The sequence below is a fragment of the Lagopus muta genome, chromosome 8 (assembly GCF_023343835.1).
Source record: "Lagopus muta isolate bLagMut1 chromosome 8, bLagMut1 primary, whole genome shotgun sequence".
NCBI classification, from domain to species: Eukaryota; Metazoa; Chordata; class Aves; order Galliformes; family Phasianidae; genus Lagopus; species Lagopus muta.
In genome coordinates this window covers 13343129-13360764 of record NC_064440.1, presented here as the reverse complement: position 1 = coordinate 13360764, position 17636 = coordinate 13343129, and the positions used below count along the sequence as shown (strand labels likewise).

General features: G+C 36.0%; 1 protein-coding gene across 2 annotated transcripts in view; it reads right to left on the bottom strand.

Annotated features, from left to right (window-relative positions):
• The window catches only part of XRCC5 (X-ray repair cross complementing 5), a 42997-nt gene that overhangs the window by 19195 nt on the left and 6166 nt on the right, over window positions 1–17636 (bottom strand). For both annotated transcript variants that reach the window (XM_048953325.1, XM_048953326.1), the window contains exons 7-14: window positions 15729–15843; window positions 13944–14082; window positions 11866–11978; window positions 8503–8565; window positions 7140–7277; window positions 5678–5768; window positions 4279–4412; window positions 2098–2294 (exon numbers count right to left, since the gene is read on the bottom strand). In XM_048953325.1, coding sequence (XP_048809282.1) covers window positions 2098–2294; window positions 4279–4412; window positions 5678–5768; window positions 7140–7277; window positions 8503–8565; window positions 11866–11978; window positions 13944–14082; window positions 15729–15843 — 990 coding nt within the window. The remainder of the gene's footprint in view (window positions 1–2097; window positions 2295–4278; window positions 4413–5677; window positions 5769–7139; window positions 7278–8502; window positions 8566–11865; window positions 11979–13943; window positions 14083–15728; window positions 15844–17636) is intronic.

Genomic DNA, 17636 nt, shown 5'->3' with positions numbered 1-17636 from the left:
CCCATTTATACTAACCAAGGATTTGACATTTAAAACCTGTTACTGATAATGTACTGATTAGCAGTATTTTTCTTTTAAATGTGAGACATGCAACAACTCTGAGAATAATTAATAAAATGAAAGATGAATTTAAAATATCTGGTTCTACTTTCGGATAGATGCCTCTCACATAATGCAAAACTGGGTTTTGTCTCTCCAAAGTCAATCTAAGAAGAAAAATACATTTTACATAGAATGTAGGAAGCAAAAGTGAAACACATTAATGCTGATTGATAAAATTTCTATTAAAATATCATGGCTAAATTTATGCTGCTGTAGTCCCGCTCACACCTTAAAAGTAAGTAGAGATTCATCCAGTCAATATCATGATGGGTGACATCAAATGCAAGAGATTGATCAGCACTAATCTTTTTCAGAAAAGAAAGTAACTGTGAAGAGAACTTCTACCCAACTTTTTAAAACCTCTTCAGTGCAAATTGTCTAGATCTGAGAGCTTTAAAAAGTCGAATGTTAGCGGTGCTTAACATCTTCCTTATCCACGTTGTAGTGAAATTTTTTTCTCATTAAATGATTTAATTGTGTCAGTCAGCTATTCCCAGACACAGATATTTCTATCCTTCTGCTTACCTTACAGATCCTTTTCTTTTTCCTAAATCATTTTATATGCCCACACCAATTTTCAACTCAATTCTTTTTATAGTTGCTTTCATCTTCCTTCTAAATCAAATCAGTTTGTAACCAAAACAGCTTTCCTTCCTGCTTGTCAAATTGAAGCCTTTGGGGCAGTACATTTTTCAGCAACATGCCACAGCTTTTGGTTCAAATTTCTTCCTAGCTTATTTGAGACTAAGTTTTATGTTGTTTTATTTCCTTGTTTCTAAAGCTGTTTCTATACTTTTAAAAACACATACATAAATGTATGTATGCTTATAAACACATGCGAACAGAACACAGTACATGCATACAGCAAGGATAAGGTAATGTAATCAGTACGAATTCACAGATGAGACAGGCACACACAGCAAGGATCTAAAGAAAAAGCAATCTGTCTCCTAGCCTGTATAAAAAGTGTGGTCACTATCCCAGAACAGCCTGAGAAGTCTGAGGTCGTATCTTCCCAATGGTAACAAGCTAAGAGGCTCTACCCAACCAAAAGCAAAGGATACGCATCAACTCCGCTTCGCAGGCCTTCACAGTGGCTCAGAAACATTATTCCTCGAGCTGAAACAACTCAGCTAAAATGGCAGAAGGGTTGAAAAAGGAGCCAAGAACTCTCCAACATCTCAGAGGACCAGCCTGTTGTAGGCATTCAGTACATTTAATTTTGAACAAAATAGACTTGGCTGGGAAAATAGTACCAATGCAGTACCAATTCAGCATTTTTCATACTTACAGCACAAATAATGTAAACACAGTATATGCACTAACAAGAGCCAAGAATTTTAGCTTAACAACTGCTAAGATGTTCCAGAAAGAGTCTAGAATATTTTAAGACATCCACATTTACTGCACAGCAGATAATAATTAAGCTTTATTTCTTTTGATTTGGTATTCAAAATGAAAACTGTAGAACAGCAAAATAGAGTGTGCTGCTAGTAATACTTAATCTTACAGATAGTTTAAAGTACTGAACTGAACCCTCTGATACTTCTATTTGAACTATTTTATAAATGTCAGTATGACAAATACTGTGATCACCATGCAATCAAGCACTGTAAAGGGCTGCCCTAAGAGTTAATGCAGTGTTCATCCTTGGATTTGCAAGACAAGATTGGATGGAGTCCCGAGATACTTGCTTTGATCTCATAGAAGACCCTGCCTTGAGCAACTGAGAACCAGAGAGCTCCTGAGATCTCTCCCAACCTGATGAATTCTGTGATTCTGTGACAAGTATAGATATGCAGACTGAATGCCACTATGTCTTGTCCAACAGCCGTAAGACCATCAGTGCTCTTCGAACACCCCAGACATGCTGTGTTACCACAGTGTTCTCCATGCATCAGTATTTTTTCAGTTTATAACCCAATATACAAAATGCTATCGCATTCAGCGAGAATTAAAGTGCAAAAAAGTTTTTAAGAAAAAGTTCCAACTCACTCATCTTTAAAGATATCTTGAGCAGTCTTCTCTTCTTTTTTCTTGCCAGCATCTTTTAGAGGGAAAAGTGCCTTTACTTTTTCAAGTGGAGCCTTGCACCTTTCTTTTACCACACAGGGCACCTCCAGCATTTCCAAAAGGTGTTGTTCAATTGGTGGCAATGGCTCATTGGGGTGAAAAGCCTTATGCTGCAAACACTGCAAGAAACATTTTAAGGAAAGAAGCCTTTCAGGTTACATACTTTTAATGGAATACACTCGTATAGCACATACCTAACATCAAATGATACATATGCATTATCTTCCATATTAAAGAAAATACCTTCACATTGATGAGAAATATTTTATTTCACTGTGGACTGAAAATCATGTGATCAGATGTAAATAATAAAACTGAATGAGAACACTGATGCTGTAATATGTGCTATAAAAAATATTAGGAAAATCCCAGGAAAAAGTCACACGAGAGAAACGGTCAAAAAACTAGACAGCAAGACATACAATTCAGTCTTGCATTCAAGTTACTGTCATAGTTTCTTGTCCCTCAAAGAAATATTTCCTCTTGGTCAAAAAAACTTCATGTGTATAATGAGCAACTTTCACTTGTTCCAGAGCAAGTAGCAAGAGAGAAGTTGAAAATGCACAGGTGAGCCACTGAACACAGGTATGTTTTCATAACAGCTTTGAAAAGAGTGATGGAATGAAGAGGCCTTACAGAGGAACATGAAGTTGGAACAGATGGCAGGAGCTACAGAGAGGGCTCTTGGGCACCCCTGTGTGTCTAGCTATATAAAACTAACACACATACACACAGATACCAATACATGCAAATGCACGCATAGAAATACACAGGAGAATCTGCTTCCCAAGTACACTGCACTGGGTGTATTAGATGCAAGTGCAAAGGTAAGTACCCAGTAAACGAGGACAACAGGAGAGATTCGCTCCCTTGCTGTCAAACACGACCTTAATTTAAAAAGCAAAACAAACTTCTATTTATGCCAAAAAGCTGCCATTAAAGAACATCCAGACCATATGCTGCACATCAATACTGATGTGCTTTCATGCTGCCATTAAGATTCCAATCCATATCAGAGCATACTTTCAAAAAGAGGCAGTGGTACAAGGCTACTGATTTGGAAACACTTGCAATGATTTAAAGCATAATTATTTTGAAAGAGTGAAAATCTTGCTGGAAGCTGCAATAATGGCTCCTGTGAGACAACAACAACAAAAAATAAACAAGAAAACCCAGAGATGATTTGACAATATTAAAACAGCATTAGGGCGACTGTCTTCTACAGTCTTTTGCATCTGAAATCTCTACATATGTAGCTGCGAGAGCTGAGCAGCCTGTAGCCACAGCCACCACTTGTCCCTGCTTTTCTGAGTAGAACGTGACTTCTGAACCCTGAGATGGCCAATACCCTCAGAATCGAGGTGTAAAACCAAGATGAAGTTGAATCAATTTAACCTGAAGTTTTTTTTCTTTGAAGACTTGAATTCCAAGGCATAATTAAGTTTCTCATCCTCACAGATGCAAAGAAAATCTTAATGATATGAAAAGAATTTAAATCAAAATGTAGACAGCTTGAAACAATAAGTTTAAGTAGTGTGAATTATTCTGCCTACCCATAAAATGTATTAAATCAGACAACCCAACGTAGTACTTCAAATATCAACCATATTAGTCATTTATTACTGATCAATTTACCTCTGATCTATTTTGGAATCACTGCTCAATGAAATAATGAATAGAAAAGTGACTCTGCTCAAGATTTGATTAGATAGATAATGAAAAATTAAAGCCCTCTCAGTTTTCAGTGCATTTCTCTTTGCCCAAAACATTAAGACTGATTTTTTTTTCTGCGTCATCATCTCCCCAATGCAGTGTTGAGATTCCCAATCCAGTTTTAACTTGTCTGCTCTGGGTACCTCTGAGCATTTTTGATGCTTTTGTGGACTTCTGAGCACAGGTGTAATTCCCCTTTTTCTCCTGGACATGAGACATTTTAGGAATAAAATGTATATCAATGACAATATGGAAATCTACACTTAAATACAAAAGCTTTTATACTGGACTATCCACCACGCAAATCATTCTAATGTGAATTACAGAGACAGAAAAACAAAAAGATTTAAGAAAGTGTTTTTTAAGATGTCATATAACTTATGACTTCACCTGATATAACCTTTGAAAATGAGGGTTTGGGATTTTGCTCGGCTTAAACAGGTCCTCAAAAGTTTCTCCATCATCATCTTCATAAACCAAATTCATAGAATCAATCATGGAGTCAATCGCAGATAACTGATCCACTAAGGCAACAATTAAATACAAAGAAGGATTAACTTGCAGATGGGTGCATTTCTTGAAACAATTTACAGATGAAGATTCTCTTCAGAATGTGAAATTTTGACAAGTCATTAAATGCCACAGAAGACTGCACATACAAGAAATGCCCCAAATGAATATGGGCTGCAGACAGTAATAAAAACTCTGCTTTGTTTAAGGACTACAATATAAAGACATAAAACTTATAGGGTTTTGTTCGGTTGGCTTTTGACTTCATTCTTTCCTTTGGAAGACCTCAATTACTGCTGCCTTTCTGCTTCCATTTTTCTTTTTCAAGTTGTTTTCATTTGCAACAGAAGGTTTATAGGACACTTAGAAAATGAGGAGAAAAGTAAATTTGGAAAACTAAACTAAGTAATATAGATTTTAAAAGTTAGGATTGCAAATTAACTCAGTGCACAACAGTCGACTATTGCTCTGGTAAGACAGGTTTAAGATCTGTTATCAAAACTGCTGGCTACAGAAAAGTAAATAGAAAACGTTTCAGAAACCCAGTCATGCCATAAAACCCTGATGTGCAGATGCCCATTCAATGGATCACACTACAAATTGAAGTGGGAGTGGATTTTAAACTGCATCCATTTATGCTCACTGCTATGAAAATTCACAGAACATTGAGTCAAGCTTTGCATGGCTGCATACTGTATAGTTCTTCAAAGATGCTTTTCCTTGAATCTGGACACAAGTAAATGCTTCAAAAAAAAAAAAAAAATACTGGAACATAGAAAATACATCTCAGATAGTGACCATAGGACCAGCTTGTTTGGAGTGATTGCTCTATTCTAATCTTAGCTAACCAATCACATATTGCAGGCCCTGCACGATCTGGCCATTTAGTCTCACAAACAAGCTCCAAGATCTAGGTTTATGGAGGACTAACTCTCAAATGTCTGCCACTGAAAAATCCTGTGAGACTAATAATGATAAAATCTGAGCCAGAATTCATTCAACAAGACAGGTTTGAAAGACTGTCCACAAACCAGGTCAGGTCAGGTCTGCTCAGCCCGCAACTGAACTGCTGCAATTTAGATGCTTGTTTCACATTTCACAGTGGCAACACTAAAACTCATTTCAAAAGGGCTGTTGCAGTGGCTGTGTACTTTCCTATGTCAAAAAAATGACAAAGCATACAATTTCATCAGAAAGCCAAGTATTCTAGTGTTTCAGAATATCTTAAAAGAAGAATATTATAGCATTTGCCCAGTTTCCCAAGAAAGGATTATCTTACCAGTAGGAGAGCATTTCTTATTGTTTTTCAAGGATGAAAACATGTACTGTCTTACATCTTCCATGTACGGTAGTTGAACATAGAAGAGACACTGAGAGAGAAAACAGAAGAAAAATCCAAGAAGAAAAAACTAAGCATAAAGTATAAAAAAAAAATAAGTCTGAGGTAGCCCAAAGTGATCCATTGGGCAATAAAAACACAGATACTAGATCTTTTAATTTTACTTATATACATAAAAATTAATCAGTAAAATGCATATAGAGCAACATCATTTTAAGCAGTAAAAAACAAAAAATTATTTCAGAATACAATGATGGCAACACTTCTTAACTTACTACAGGCTGAATAAAGACCCCCGAGGTCATCCAACACCTTTGTCTTGCAAAGAGTTCCATCCAGCCAAGGTTTAAATACCCCATACACTGAAGCTTTGGGAGGTTTTATCACAGCTCACTGTGTTTTAAAGAAGTGGGTTTTTTTTCCCCCTGACATTGTCATGCTGATTTTCCCTTTATTCAAGTACCTCCTCCAGTATATACTACCCTAAATAACTCCTTTCCATCCTTAATGTTTGTAGCCTTCATAAGCCTGAAGATTTACGTCCGCCCCCACCTTAGTCATTGCTCAGCCATGCTAAATATATTTAGCTCTTTCAGTCGTCTCTCAAGAAAGATCAGTGGAAACACACGTAGCAAAAATTCTAAGAAACTGTCGTTTGGGGTCTTTCAAAACTTAAAGAAATATTTCAAATATGATATACTTACTTTTTTTAATAAAAAAAAATGACCAGAAATTTTATCTTTTTTCATAGTCCTTAAGTAAATCATTTCATAGTCTTAAGTAAATATTGTCTTCCTGACTCTCAACCTGAATTTAAGAAGCATCTTTAAGAGCTGTTAGCTCCTCCCCTCAGTCCCAGTTGACTTTGAATCCTAATGACACTGGAGTAACTGGACATTCCTGAAGTGCCAACTATACACCAAAAATTTGCATTACTAAGCAACCTGGAAATAAATGAGCATTTAGAATCAAAGAAGGAATCTAGTACAACTTTGAATAGTACTTTTAGAGGTAGTTAGTAACACAGCAAGAGAATAGTGGCAACTTGTCTAAATATCTGATTATACCTCTTCTAGATATCAACATACAGATTTCAAGAATAACAAAATGAAATTATTATTATTAAAATACAGATCAATTTTATTCAAATCTCTAATATAGAGAACTCTAATAGAAATATGTATTATTACTTTTCTGTTGTTTTTTTTAAGACATTTACTTAAAGCTATTTGTCACCTCCTTGTCCTAAGACTTGATACCACATCATAAAAACAATAGTGGCTTCTTCTGGTACCATACAACACTGCAAATTCACACGGTTCAGTTATAATCATTTATTAATTGGTATTGTTAAAGCATCTCTAAAGAATCTCCCTAAAAAAAGGTAAAGGTGAAAAGTTACCTCATACGCATCCTTAATGCATGGAAAAGCTACACCAATTTGTGGGTTACATCTTCTATCGTAAGCATAACGCACTATAGCTACTACATTCAGCTCATCCAATGCTTGAACAAGGGCAGAAAAAGCAACTGCTGCATTCTGGAAAAAAAATCATACAAGTTCTCATTAGTCTGCTGAAAGATGCTTTCCACAGTGAATTCAGCAGCACTTTCAACTACAACTTCATGTTCACAGTATTTTTTTTCTTTTTTAAACATGACAATTTTGAAAACTAAGAAACAAAGTTCAAATCCTATCATGAGAGTGGGTCCACTCAAAGCTGAGCATCAGCTTTAGATTCAGATGTACCACCGTTCACACTATCCATGAAAAGTTCCCAGAAACATTATGAGATAAATAGAGAAAAGTCAGACCCTTAATCAAATACATCAAAGTCCTACAGTGATGCTGTTACTTCTCATGTTTAAAATAATTTGGAAGTCTGTTCTAAACAGTAGAATGGTCTGTGTGAAAATGAACTTAGCCACCATGCCCCTGCACAAACAATATTTACAGGTTTCTCATTATTCATGAGACAGGGTATTCATTTGAGGTTCAAACTACTTTTAATTTCAGTGGACAATGGTACAAGACTATAAGTTGTATTAAGAATGCTTCTGTTTTATCAGTGCAGAAAGAAGGAACAATTTCAAGCACCACTGCTTTCTTTGCTATTCCAGGGCAAACTGGCCATGAAGGCCAATGGCATTCTGGCTTGATTAGAAACAACATAGTCATCAAAAGCAGGGAGGTGATAATTCCCCTGTACTCTGCTCTGGTGAGGCAGCATCTTCAGTACTATGCTCAGTTTTGGGCCCCTCACTAAGAGAAAGACATTGAGGCCCTAGAGCATACCTGGAAAAGGACAGCAAAGCTGATGAGATGTCTGAAGCACAGGCTTTATGAGGAGTAGCTGAGGGTACTGGGATTATTTAGCCTGGAAAAGAGGAGGCTTAGGAGAGACCCTGCTGCCCTATACAACTACCTGAAAGGAGGTGGGGGTTGGCCTCTTCTCCCAAGTAACTAGTGGCAGGACAAGAGGGAATGGCCTCAAGCTGCACCAGGACAGGTTCAGGTTGGATATCAGGAAAAACTAATTTCCTGAAAGATTAGTCAGGCACTGGAATGGGCTGCCCAGGGAGGTGGTTGATTCACTGTCCCTGGAGGCATTTGAGAAACATGTAGACACAGCACTGAAGAGACACGATTTATTGGGCAACATTAGTAGTAGGAGGACAGTTGAACTAGCTGATCTTAAGATGTTATTTCCAGCCTTAATGAGTCTTTGAAATCACTTTCAGAATTAAATTTGAGTTCATCTCACCTCATCGTCTTTTGCTGCAAAGACCTTGAGAACCTGGTTGCCCATGTAACAGTGCCTCTGGATCTACAGAATGAAATCGTCAGAGATTAGCTCGATGTAAAACAAATGTTATTAACGTACTCAGACCGAGTAAACTACTGAACAACCAAAACATTACTCAAGTGAGAAGCCAAAGAACCTAACCACTGTGCATTGAGGTTAACGCTTTGTGTACGTTCCATATTTCCATTTTTCACTCAGTGTGGATATTCAGTCATATTCTGCAAAATATTCCCATATCCTTCCTATCAGTTGGCAGGAATAAGAGGCTACATTACTTGTAGCTATTGTGAGTGTGGAAAACATCCAGTAATAAGTCAGTGTGGAAAGCCACAGTAGTTAACAAAACACCTAAACCTAACAGGTACTATGCTACATCTACTCAAAATAAATGAAAAAGGAACTGAAGAAAGTCATACCCTTAACTAATAAAGCTAGTTTAAGAGCACTGTGTAGTATTTACAGCTGCACTGGCAAAGCAGAACTTCTGTTAGCAGAGTGTATGCTGCTCATGAACATGGCTGACTGAAAAAAAGAAGTGTCATTACTGGGCACTGCTCCAATAACCAGAGCTGCAGAGGCTGACACACACCCAGAGAAACACTGCAATAGTGGAACAGTTGTCAAAGCACACATATTACACTAGTGAAAATGACCTGTCCTTGTTAAAGAAAATCCCACCAAATTATATTACCTCCAAACTACACGGAGTTTCATCATTTAGCAAATTAGCATAATGCTGTTGAAGTCAATGACAACTTACACCACAGCAGATCCGTTTAATGTATTACAGCACAATTGTTGAACTCATTTACTCTGCCTTCAATTATTCTTTGCCCTTCTATCCTAAAAGGCTCAGGCATTTGTATGTTTCATATAAATATCTGAAGTGTACACCACTGTAGCTTTTGTTTGCCAAAGAAATGGGTCCTTTGTAATATTTTCAAGTATTATTTTTTGTTTTACACAGCACTGCTTATAAATTAAAAATCAAAGTTTAAATGGCCTCTGATCTTTTTTTTGCTGAGGGACATGAATAACTAAGAAAATAAGAGGTGGTTCTATTCCTTCTTAATTATGAATTTGGAGCTGTTCCCGTTTCTGTAGTTATCTTTTCTTCATAGGGTTTTTATTATTATTATTATTATTTTTTTTTTAAATAAAATTAAATTTAAATAAAACATGCATTTGAATTGTGTTGGTAGCACGACTTCAAACAATAAAATTCAGGAGCCAAAACACAAGAAAAGCAAATGTCTTGAAAATTCTACTTGTAATTGAAAACCTCCTGTACAATATATATATTGTTCATTATCTGTACAATATAATTTTAATCCTACAACTCCCCTAAATAATTCTAATCTGATAAGCTATATCCAACTACTTATGTGCTTAAATACTCTCAATTCTAGTTACAGGACCAGAGCATACATTATTTAGTATGTAATTCCATTCCTGTTTGTCATGAAATCCATTGTAAAAAATTTCAAAAGCAGTACACGTTTTGTGCATTGAAAAAAACAAAAGGTTCTTAATTCCTTAGGGCATGTTTATGTGATAAAAAAAACAAAAAATTATTCCTGCAATAAATTATATGGAGGCAGTTTGGAAGTATTACTGCGCTATTTGACCAACAGAGGAAAAATAACAGCTTACAAGAAAAGGACTGCTCACTTACAGGAGCACGACACTTCTCAGCTGCTTTCAAGTCAGTTTCCCTTTTCAATAAAAAGATTTCAAGTTGAAACAGGAGGCCAGTTTCCATCTAAGAAAATGCTGCACATGGTACAATACATCTTACAGAAAATAATGAAGACAGTAAGATTCAGCAGTAAACTATTAAGACCAGAGAAAGGTACCAAAAAAAATATTCTCTTGTGAAACTTGCTGTCTGAACAGAGGGCTTCAGCATGTCAGATCCAGTTTTTGGTACTGCATTTAGCAGCTCCCAACATCTCCCCGCCCCAGCCAATTTAAGGTGTATAAGCTCAAGCACAGTGCTTTTCCTTAAACAATCACTTTCAGTGCATAAGTTATTGTGCTGGGTTTTTTTTAAGCAATTTTGCAATCTGAACATCCTTAAGGAACAGCCAGGTTACAGGTCTTATTTAGGCTGGAACCTCATTTTAATTCACCAGTGCAACTTTCTGCTTTTTCAGTCAATATGCTTTAGATGATCACACCACAATAGTCTAACAATATCTCTAGTAGTACACAGGGTCTTCTGTGCCAACTGGACAGAAATGTTTAGTTGCATACAATAGGGAGACAGCTTCTGCAGAAACTTCCTCTTTTTCATCAGCACCTTTCCTTCTTGGTAAAGCTAATGATGGCTCAGCCTTTTATCAAGGGTTCTATTTTGTACAGGCATTGAGACTTTTCAAAAAGGAGCAAAAGGGCTAAAAACTTCCAGAAGAGAAGATAGAGCTCCCCTATGGTCCCACTTCAGCACTGAGTGTGAAAAGGACTGGGTGCTGTGAACTCTGAGATGGAGTAAAGTTTCAGTCACCCTGTGAAATATCCTGGAAAAGAAAGAGCAAAGGCAGCTTCTGAGAATTAATGGCATGCACTCCTGTGCATTCTTGTCATGTATCACATCTCCAGAAGGGTTTGTTAAGCCTTTAAGTTTTTCCAGGTAAAACAGATGTATCTGTAGCATTAATTTCGTCACATAAGTGCATCTATTCACAAACAGTGAGGATCTCCTTGGGATACAGAAGGCTTTTCAGTGATGCTACCTTCATCTTAGTTCTGTGAACTCTCTGCTACGCTTAATTTTTATTACAGAAGCCAAAAGAAAGGTACCATTCATAACCTAATCCTTACGGAAATTAGAAGGAATGCTGTTAGTTCCCAGGCTTTTTTTTAACATTCCTATAACGTTAAGAGAGAGGTTTCTTGTGTTTGAAAGTAAAAAAAAAAAAAAAACAAAAAAAAAACACACACCACACTCCTGGCTGGGGAAAGCCCAAGGCTTCTGTTTTATCTGTACAACAGATAAATTCATCTACTCTTGTAGATCAGGCATCACTGTGTAAGTTAGTAAGATGAAATTAAAACTATGGCATATCTGTAGTCACTTTGTGGAGATCTGAGGTCAGTGGCTCCTGCTTCACCAGAAAGAAGAATGGCCATATTTACAGATGTCTCTTCTTCACAAGACTACATACTGCTTGCATCTACTAAAATCCACTCCTCTATAGTTGGCTGCAGGTACCCCATTCCCAGTTCTGGAATTGAGTACACCACCATAATTACAACAAATTTAAACCAAAATCAACTGTCTGTAACAAGCCAGTAGATTGAATAAGTTTAGTACTGTACCTGAGATGTTCTGCTGAATCCCAGAACAGAAAAACATTTTGCTTCGGTTTTGTATTTCATTTGCTCTTCATCTTCTTTGGAAAAAGGAATTATATCACTCCCATAGCGAAACCCTGGAAAACAAGAGAGGAGCATCTGGTAAGCATATGGGCCTACAATTCCATCACTGAAATTAGCTCTCTGAATATTTTAACAATGCATGCACACCCCACAGCTACACTCCACACGCTCACCAAATTACTTCTCCTGTTAACAAAAAAAGCACACACCCTACAGAATCATTTTGTACTTCATGAACAGCAATTGTACTCCTTGTAGATCATTTTACATAATGGCCCTTGTAGAGAGCAGAAAAGATAAAGAAACTGAACGTCTTGCTTAACAAAGTTATGATCAGAGAATAGATGTAACAAATAGACTACAACACTCTCTGCAGATGTAATGAAGGAAAAAAAAAACACGGCATAAATCTTAAGAAGGAAATGACATCACAAGGGACTCAGAGAACAAAATGTGTTAACATTGGTAGTGAGGTACACCATCATATAGTAGAAAAAAAAAAATCAAAACATCTTTGTATGCATAAGTGATCTTTCTAGACACTTCTATTTTAATTCCCACGCCCTACATTATAGGGATACCTAGATAAAATAGGAGCCTCTTTGTTTTTCTGTACCAATTACTCATTTCCCTACCTGAAGTTAAAATACCCTCCCTGTATCATCATCACATTATTATACTGTCATAGACTACAGGCTGTATATCTTAGGTGAGATGAAAGCAGAAGGAACAGAAGTAAATCTCTGGATGAAAAGCCTATATGCATACAAATTTTCTGGAAACTGAAAAGCAAATAAGCAGACAAAACAAATGATATTTTGGTATGGGTGTTTCAAATGCAAAATATCATCTAATCACACCATTTCTCAAAATGTCTACAGAAGTTTAAGACATTATCTGCTCTTTTAGAAAAATGTAATACCACTAATAAGAGAAATTTTTCATCTTTTGTTCCTACTGAACTATTCACAACATTTTTTCTTTGTTATTAGTAACATCCCACAGCTTTTCACCAGCTGGGGCAATTCCAAGACACCAGCAAAGGACAGTGTAAAATGCTTCAAAATATTCACTATGGTAAGTGGATTTTTAAAAATACTGATAGTTTTGAAATAACAGTACTCAATTTTACCTATCATTTCAGCTAAAGAATCAAATAGATACACACACACACACACGTGTGTCTCATACTGTTTGGGTGGCATTTTTATCTGCTATTTCTTTAAAGTACTCCTAGTACAATTCAAAGAGGTTAAACTAAAAAACAACAAAGCACAATATGTCCACGTTTTTAAGTTTATTTTATTTATATAACAGCAAATCTGTATACTGTTATCTGAATAACTGTGCCCTTTTCAATTAATACACTTGTCCCAGTTATATGGGACAAAAAATGCAATCTGGAAAGAATTATTCAGTAACAAAATCTAGAATCACACACACACACACACACAAAAAAAAAATCACATATTTGCTTAATTTTTTTTTTTAAAGTAGATTACTTCACACTGCTTATGGGACCTTCAGTCCTCTCAGGAATTTAATGCACTTAGAAACACTGTATATACCACTATTCCATATCATACTTCTTGTGGAATTTGAAGTTAAGCTAATAGAATTGTTTTATACTCTGCAGAATATGTAGAGCAGTTGTTTATCTAGGAAAAAAAAAAAAACAAAACAGTGCTATAAAATATTCATGTTATCAGTACCACTGGAGATTTGAAAAAGGTAAAGGTAACACCACCACTGACTACAGAACTGAGATTGCCTTCCACACTGTTCTGTTTAGGAAGCTGTAGTCCCCTCCAAGTTCCACCTGGTGGTATTATTACTATTCTTCCTACTACTAGGAAGAATAAGAACTTCCAGAATATGCAAAGACAGACAGCTTACACAGTTTACATTTTTAAATTACATTTATACTTCCAACTACATCAGCTAAGCACTTTTGAATTCTACAAGAATACAGCCATTATCTCAGGTCTGCCTCCAGGATGCACACAAAGAAGTCATACCTTGAATAGTATCATCTTTCTGAACCTCTGTCTCATCATCATCATTTAAACAGTAAACGGTTTCTCTCTGCACATCTTCTTTTCTGAGGGTTTTAGCATCCACAACTGTCCAAATTTTTTTCACCTTCTCTTCTGTGAGCTTTATATCCAAATTTGAAGAAAAGGAACATTTAATGTTTCAACTGGATCCAGAACTCTTACCAGAGCACAAACAAAAGTCTTAGACAAAGTACTAGGTAATTTTGCCAGTAAAAGAGAGCCCAATCATACATTCTTGACTGCTACCACAGTGCTTTCAGCACACTGTTTCATCCTTATGAGAGCTGTCATTCAACTTTATCATAGACTGCATACTTGCTGTGGGTACTTGTGGAAGTCACCGCAGCTTGTCATTTATTTTACTTCCTTTAATTATGTACTCTTGACAAAGTATTAAGATGCACATTAAAGGTAAAAGACAACACTCATTCAGCTTGTTTGCCTCAGTTAGCCATCACATTACTATATAACAGCATAAAAAAAAGCACCCTATCTTACTATAGCTTCTCCAAAAAACAGAAGACAAGCTGCACCACAGGACTGGGCAGGGAAAGAAGGAAAAAATACTGAAGTGCAATCAACAAACATTTCCTGACTACAAGGAAAGAAATACGCTGTCTTTCTTCTTTGAACCTGATGGTGAACTTAATAAATGAGAAGAAAAACATAGAACTGGGTAGAAAACAGAAGAATGGATTATGGCAGTCGATACCACAAGTCTATTTCTAGCTCTGCTCCAGCTGCTATATGACCTCGGGCTAGCAACTTGGATCAGGTTGCTCACTCACAGGGTTACTTTGTTATGTATGTGAACACCTTTGGGAAGGGATCCTTACAGTGAATTCATACAGGCTCTGGAAGAATATTCCAACCAACATTTATAAATATTAAAAACAAAAAAAAAGATGGGCCCACAGACAGCTCTCTCAAGGCTACATACCTGTCCTTCAAAAATCAGATATGTTTCAACTTCCTAATATGCTTTGATGCCTTACTGTTCTGATCAGACTCTCAGTCTTGGATTCTAATAACAAATCAGCCAACATCCATCTCACCAGATTCATCAGTACTGCTATGCTATATAGTAACCTACTGCTTCAGTTACTGGAATTTCGCACAGTTTTTGTGTTTTAATATACTTCTTAGCACTGTGTGAAGGACCAAAAGAAAATATAAGGGAACCAGACTGCATATAAGCTCTGTCCAACAGTATAAAGCAAACAAGTTGAAAATACACCTTTCTTAAATGTGAAATAATAATAGATGCAACTTGAAACAATAACTGATGTAACATTTACACTCGCCATTTTACACACAAAAGCATGCCTAGGAGTTAAGAGATATATATTAAATCTCATGGAGCTGCAGACATTTCACTGATACCACATGGAAAGCTTCCCACAAGTGCAGCATTCTTTATCAAGTTCATCAACTTCAACACCAACACCACTGTGTCACAGCATGGATGGCAATTACTTCTATTTATGTGTATCATTAATTTTTGATAACGTGGGTACAACATGGTGAAGGCTAAAGAGTTGCTGTGGGAACCAGTTTCATATCTACTTCTATACACAAAATCTCTGCATTATTATGGATGCTTTTTCAGATTTTTTTTTTGTGCTTTTGTTTTTTTTGTGGTTTTTTTGTTTGTTTGTTTGTTTTTTAAACCTTTAAGGATAACATTTGCAGCTGCACCCAACAGGTTGCTAACATACAATAAAATATATGATTTTATGCACTTACTGCTTTGTAGGCCACAATCCTTATAGACAAATTGGAACCAATAGTTAACTGGCATGACCAAGGTGCAGGTCTTCTTTCTATTTTCTTAAACATTGCAAGACGTTCCAGGCTCTCTCTAAACAAAGGAATCAAGAAGACAGTAATGAACTCTTTGGTGAACTGTAATAAAATATTACAGACAATACACTTTCTTCAGGGAGATGCAGGAGCCCAATTGTTTCAGCTTAAATGGCATGAAGCATTAGAAAATAAACTCTGTGAATAATCTTGTCATTAACCATTGTCAGAGAGAAGGAACAAAAGAGGTGGCACAGTAGGTTATTCCCATCTTGAGTCTTCATTACAGTGTGACATTAGGGCATAAAGACAGTGCAATAGGTCTTATGAGGAAACTACACAATTGCTTATTAAGCATTTTACATTTCTCTATGCTCAGTCAATTAGGGCACGTAGTTAGCTGAACAACCTAAATTAGAAAAGGCTTCTCCAAGTGGTGAAATGTTTTCTGCAGTGGAAGCGAAGAAATAAATAATCCAGCTTCAATTAACGTGACTTTGTTTGTGTGGTAATTAACTTCTGACTTTTTTTTTTTTTAAACAGTGCTAATGAACTCATTATTTTTGGAGCATTCAGCTAGAATGAAATAAGTTACTTCAAATATTTCTAGCCTAAACAGCATATGTGCAAGTTCATAAAATACAAGAAAGGGAATTTTAATGATCTCATACCAAAAAGTGTTTATTCAACTGCACAAATTTATGCAATGGAGTCCAAAATTTAGAAGCTGGAAATAAAAGTAGTGTATAATACATTATTGTGAAATCAAACAGGCTCAACTATTGCACTCTGGAATGGTTTCCAGCTAATGCAAACTCTATTAGCTCTTTTGCTATAAAATTCCAGTGCCCAAGTGCTCAGAAAATGTTATTTTTATTGCATGATTACGCAAAATAGTGTTGATCTCCCCTTTCTCACATCGTAATGAAACTCAGAATGTACTTCTGTTGATTAAAAGAGTTTGTCTAGCAGAAATTAAGATCAACTCTTAAAAACGCTAATACAGAATCTCACTTATTCTACTTTTTAGCTTTCTTAGGAGAAGCAGCTTGGCTTCTTGTTTATTTGTTTTGTTTGTATTTTGTTGCAGCTGTTGTTTACTTTTTTAAAGCTCAAACAGAAGTATGATAAAAGGAGAAAATACACTGAACTTTCATAATGAGATAAACATTAGATTTCTTTTTCCCTGGAGAAAAGAAGGGAGGGAGGAAAAACACCTTTTCTAGCAGAAGAGACACTGATACAGGATTGTTACAAAGAATTTGTGACTACATCATTAAAACTACTCCAATGTATGTTCAAAGAGGAATGTGAAAATCAAACACCTGAAGGCACCAATTGCCTAAAAACGTAATTTAAACTCAATTTTAATGAAGTCTTTCAATCTCTCATATTTACAGAATAAAAACACACCCTATTATCAGAGACTATTCAGTCACTAAAATGCTAATAAATGCACGTGTTTTAAAACTGTCTTGTCTCCACTGCTCTTTAGTCATTTCTCCCAAAAGAATGGAAGCAGAAGAATCTCTTGCCTGATAACTGAATATCAAACCTAAAACAAGCGAAGAAAATTATCTCACTTACCTTCCTTGCATTAATAATTTATAAATAAATTTTACCAGCAGAGATAATTAACACAGGAAAACAAAGAATGTGTCTGAAATGGATTTGCACAGCTGACTCCTTAAAGCTTGATAAGCAACTTAACTGCATCTAATACCTCGCATATTCTTAAACTAAAGCTTAAATCCATTACCCAAATGCCTATTTATCCAAAGATTTTGAATTACCCTTCAAAGTGTGGCACAAATACAGCTTACAGAGTAGCAAAAAGCCCATGATAAAATA